Raw genomic sequence first — 6,000 nt, forward strand, 5'->3', positions numbered from 1 at the left:
CTTTTTAGGTAAGACAGGAACCAAACGCGTAACAGAAATAAACAGTGAGACCATCCGAGTTAAAAAAAATAAGTTAGAGATCAAAACCATAAGTTCTCCCAAACCATAAGGACCATTTGTGTAATTTATTTTTACTTAAGGTTTTGTTTATATTTGGGTAACTATTTTTTTTTGTACATATCTAGGTAACGAACTTGTTGAAAATGTTCACATCTAGGATTTAACCTGCTATAGCAAGTCATAATTGTCATATGTGAACACTTTTAACAAGTTTGTTACCTAAATGTGTAAAAAAAAATAAATTACCTAGATATGAACATACCGAAAAATTAATTATCTTAACAACTTGTTTTCCAATCTTATAATGAATAAAATAGAATTTTAAATAGAATTTAGAAAGTATTCACTAGTCGTTTAAAAAATATTCATATTTATCTCACGATAATATGGTTTTTTACTACGTTAATTAATATTTGCTTAAAAGTCCAAATGATAAGATTTACAAATAAATCATATCAACTCGTTATCCGATTATTACAACTTTAAAAACTAGAAGCTATTTCACATGCTATCGTATGTAACTCATGTCACTATAATATTCGATTCTGATGATTTAATCTCACATTATTATATACTAAACAACACATCAAGAAACCCCTTATATTATTCATACAAACTTGTAATAGTGTAATAAATCGTGTAAGTGGTAATACTTCCGATCGACAATTGTTGAATCATATTTCCTTATCGTATAACATGATTTTTACCATACATTTCCTACTTTTTGCCACAGGAAATTAGTTTTTATGTCATGCCACATTTATTTTTTTTATTCTTTTTAAACAATTTCATTTAGATAAAAAAAATCATTAAATGAAATAAAATAAAAAATACATAATAAGATATTAAAATGTTAAAAATGCATAATTGTGATGACCTAAACATTGATGTCACAGAGCGAATAAGAGTTAAAGAAAATATAAGATATCCAATGATACTGTTAGACCATTGCGTCAAGTATGATCGTACTTTCTCATATGGAACGTTCTTTCCAACTCTAACAATGCCCATTAACTTGCATCACAAATACAATATTCCCAAAGCGGAAGATGATGAAGACATTTCAAATGTAATAGAGAGAAAATAAAGTATCAGTTTGACATAAAATGATAAGGTTGAGATGGAGTGAGAGGATGATAGAGATTCAACATTTGGCATCTAGCTACTCAGCTCGGCCTGTTGTGCCTTCGCCAGCAGGGGCGAGTCTATATGTATTGAAGGTGGGTCACTTGATCCACCTAATTTTTTTTCCTATAAATTGTGACATATCTTAAGTATTTGAAATGAACTACCTTAAATTATCTTTAATGTTCTTAGCAAAACAATTATGTATAAATAAATATTTTTAAAGCCAACACTTTATATTTTAATAGGCCAAATACCCGATTCATTTAAATTATAATCAAATAAAAAAATAGTTCAATACAAGTTAAAGACAAATAAAGGAAAACAAGGCAAAAAAAAAATGCATTTCACCGGATCATTTATTCTCTCGGTTTACACACAGTAGGTTTACGACCCGGCCCCGACCGTATTTTTTTTCATTATTTTCTATCAGTTTCACTTTAATAGTGAACCACTTGATTTTACGTTCTAGACTAACCACTAACCTGAAGAGGTGTTTGATGAGCTGACTAAGCATATTGATTTGCCAAGCATCACTCGGTCAAGTCTTATGAAACAAATTCCTCATCTCTCATGAAATCGAAGGAAAATTGTGAATCAATTTGTTAAAGACATTTAAAATTTTGACACTCATATACCACATTATATAACCTTAAGAAGAATTAAAACTTTGATCGCAACTTCAATTTATTTTCATGTGAAGATGAAATAAAGTAAAACCATATGTCAAAAGAAACATATGTATATAAAACCCAAAAAAAAAAAAAAAAGATAAAATATTATATATACAAACAAATAACATGTTATCATTTGGAAAAGCTAGATTAGTATTCCAACATCACAACCAAAGAATCTACTTTTTACATGTTGATTCTTTGTTGTATACTCCCAAGGGGGACAAAATTTAAAATTAAATAACAATAAATAAAATAAAATAACAAGAAAGGTTACATCTCCCACCAAAATAATGTCACACCTTCAAGAAAAAAAACACCCCCTTTTGCATATGCTTCATATTTGATCTACTTTTTTTTTTTTTTAACTTTGTTCTCACATCATATGCTCATCACTTTTCAAAAACTTTGGTCATAAAATGATAGGAACAGTTTACATGATCTCCATGTTAGCCTTCGCCTTTGCAGCTCGAGATGACTTTGATGAAGATGATGATTTCGGTGAGCATGTTGACTTTGACTTTCTACGCCTTTGTTTTTTCGGTATATTTGGAAGGTCTACGGGTGGTATATCATTTAATGTATCATCCGTCGGCCGTCTTCCCATTGCTTCTCCAAAATCTACACGTATATAAGAATAAATCAGATAAAACTTACCTACACTGTGTTTGATGGATTAACTGAAAAACTAGTTACTAGCTTCTAAAAATGATGTTTGGTAAAACTAACTGAAATATATTAAGTTTGTTATTAAAAAAGTTCAAGAAGTTCGTTGAAAATGATAACCCTAGTAGCTTTTTAAAAAGATAGCTTATAAGCAACTTTTTGGTTTGCCAAACATTACAACCTAAAAAACTCAAAAAATAAGTTAGTTTATCAGCTAGCTATGATATGTCAAAAATAATCTTAACATATATATTTTTTTTATTTTCAGCTTTATTGCTAGTATCTGCTATACGATTTGGGTAGACTTGTATTCAGAACGAAATTACATAATACATGTTCAAAATCATATGTGTTAATGGTTAGCAATAATAATGTGGACTTGTAAAAAAATTTAATTTTTGGCTCACTTGAAATAACAAATATAAATTGTTGCTTTCAAGAAATTGTTTACATATATCATGTGTATGTGTTCATATTTTTTTAAAGCAAAAAGGTCTTGTGACATAAAAAGCCAAATCAATTTCAATCGATGGTAGCCAAGAATCTTTGGTAAAAACCAACTTTCGAAAGAGTACAAGTCACCTTTTTATTGGTACAAGTCATGTTTCAAATGGTACAAGAAACTTAGTTTATTTATGGACAAAATAAGGGACAAAATCTATCTTTATTTCAAGAAAAGTGTCCAAAACCCGTGAAATGGCCCACGTTTGCCCCTAAGAGACTAATGTTCTTCAAAATTCAAACCAATTACCCACCCACATGGTGTGTATTTACATATATGTTTGGGTATATGTATATATTAAAGTATTATAAGTATATATTTAGCATTTAATACATAGAAAGTAACATATTTAAAAGGGACAAGACATCTTATTTTAGGATAGGAGTTATTTGATTTCGTGTTTCCAATTAAAACATTTTTTGCTAAAAGTTCCTTTTTTTAGAAACATAGTATCGACAGTTGAGTTATTTAATCTTTATACTTTAAATTCCCATCGTTTTTTGTTCAACAAACCTTTTCCCCGATCGAGCAAAAGAACCTACTACTTAACATGCTTATTTAGATTGTTGCTACCAAAAAAGGTATTGATTATTAAATTCAAGAAATGTCAAAAAAAAAACACCCATAAATTGAAAATTAAATTGATATTCTCATTAACGGAATAAATAAATGTCCCTTAAAACCATCAATAAGAAATTCGTTTTTTGAAGTTGAAATTATGAAATTTAATAGTATATTATTAGAAATTAGATATCGACCCTTCCAATCAAATTATTGCATGTAATCTTTCCTTGCAAATGGATTATCATAATATTCGAATTGCAAACAATTCATAAAAAAATCGTACTTTCCTTCAAAGTATGGTGTTTTATTTAAAATTTTCGATTTAATGATTGATGATTTCTAATAAATAACTAAATATAATGATATACAATAATCAATTTCCAATAAAAACCATTAAAATACCTTGAGAAGACCAGGTAGACAGAGCAGAACCAGAGTTTCCAATGGAAGTTGCTGCAAAATCAGGAGCTGTCTTGAACTCATTCATCTGAAATTTTTCAAAAAAGAAAATATATTTATATTTATATTTCAAGAAAAGGGTATCGATTTCATATATACAAAGATTTGGGTACGAAAAAAGAGGAGATAGAAAAGTAAAGTGACCAAATTACCCATGAAGGAGCACTGCCTGATGATCCATCCCAGCCAATATGAGCAACATGTTTAACATCTGTTGGGTACCCGATCTCCATTTCACGTTCCTTCATAACTATATCACGAAATCCAACATCAAACACTCAACAAAATAAACGATCTTGATGACAATAAAGAACCCTAATTTCGACATCATAAATAGAAACAGAGAGGGGGGTTACCAAAGATTTGAGAGATGAATTTGAACCCTTTAAAAACCCCTTTGATTTTGGTCCCCATGGTTGAACAGAAAAACCGACAAGGGAAACTTCAAAATCCCTTGTAGAAATTGAAGTAAGAAAACGAAAAAAACCAAACAAATGCTACTTCTTTCCCTGTCAAAAGAACCAAGCATTTCATCAAACAGTTGTCGCGCATCCCTCTATTCCAATTACTGGTTCCATCTAACTCCATCTGATACGTCGGTGCATCAAAGCCCCATTACAAAAACAATAAAATTATTACCTTTTCTAAGCTCTTTCTTTTCTTTGGATTTCATAATCCACATCCTTCTTCATTTTCCTTCAAGAATTCATACGTATTGAAAGGGAGATGAACCCTGTGAATGAAATTCGAAGAGTGGAAGGAAATCAAGGAGAACGGAAGAAATTTGGAAACACGAATATATAACAAAAAAAACCTTTACTAAAAGTAGGATGAAATTAAAGAGTGGGTTGGGTTTATGTATGAAGAATCTTCTTGAAGGAAAGAAGAGAAAAAGGCAGCAAGATGGAGAACCACAAAGATCTCCCACAAGGGTGAGGTGTTGTTTTAGAAGACATGGACAGGTCATAATATTGTACAATTTAGTATTTACTCTCTCCCTTTTACATTTTCTTTCCCATTGATATTTGATTATTAATAAAATAGCATAAACCCAACTTAAATATATTTTTACAAAAGGAAATCATATGTTTTTTCGGTGTTAATCATAAAAATACCATAAAATTATAAATAATCAAAGTAAATTATCTGAATTTTTTTCAAAACGATCCAACTAAAAACCATTGAGATTTGACCTAAATATCTCTATAAATCATAATTTTATTTTAAATATCATTGATCTTATTTTAAAATGTCAAAAACCGTTGAGATGTGATATAGATATATCCAAAATCTATATTCATATATTTTAGAATGTCAAAAATCGTTTAGAATGTCAAAGACCATTGAAATGTGACATAAATATATCCAAAATCTACATTCATATATTTTGGAATGTCAAAAATCATCCGGATGTTACCTAGAGATATCCAAAATGTAAATTCATATATTTGGGTTTCATTTATCTCATATATAATATTCTTGTTTATAACCTATGAAAACTAAAGTTACTAAATTAATTAAACTTTCATAATAAAAACTCAAAATTATTAATCAGTTTTTTTAAATAAATTATTAATTAAGATATATTTTTAGTTATATATAATTATAATCATTGATTTAAATAAATATATAAAATTATATCACCATATAATCTGTATTAATTTTAATTTTAGTGTTAATAATATAATGTAATTAAAGTCGTAAAATTAAAATTTGAAATGGAAAATCAATAAGTTGCATGTCATTGATTTGGAGGGTAATAGAGTGACACATGACAAAAGAAGAATAAACATATTCTTCTATTAGAATAGGAAGATTATATATTTTGAATTTTAACATCTCATAATTTTTCATCCGAATTTTGGACTATATATTTTGGACTATATATTTCAGACAAATTACATTTTGTATTTACTATATATGGGTTTTATCTCAAGAACCTCAACTGCA

At 28.6% G+C, this 6,000-nt stretch overlaps 1 protein-coding gene across 1 annotated transcript; it reads right to left on the minus strand.

The window, feature by feature from the left end:
• Positions 1–1,942: 1,942 nt before the first annotated feature.
• RIC10 (ROP-interactive CRIB motif-containing protein 10) lies at positions 1,943–5,000 on the minus strand. The gene is made up of 5 exons (XM_078965438.1): positions 4,690–5,000; positions 4,407–4,559; positions 4,203–4,300; positions 3,994–4,078; positions 1,943–2,480 (listed from the first exon to the last, which is right to left on the minus strand). Exons 2-5 carry the CDS (start codon positions 4,462–4,464, stop codon positions 2,293–2,295), a joined length of 429 nt encoding a protein of 142 aa, XP_078821564.1. The 5' UTR covers positions 4,465–4,559; positions 4,690–5,000; the 3' UTR covers positions 1,943–2,292.
• Between the last annotated feature and the right edge of the window lie 1,000 nt (positions 5,001–6,000).

This window comes from Lactuca saligna, chromosome 7 (assembly GCF_052625555.1).
Source record: "Lactuca saligna cultivar CGN05327 chromosome 7, ASM5262555v1, whole genome shotgun sequence".
NCBI classification, from domain to species: domain Eukaryota; kingdom Viridiplantae; phylum Streptophyta; class Magnoliopsida; order Asterales; family Asteraceae; genus Lactuca; species Lactuca saligna.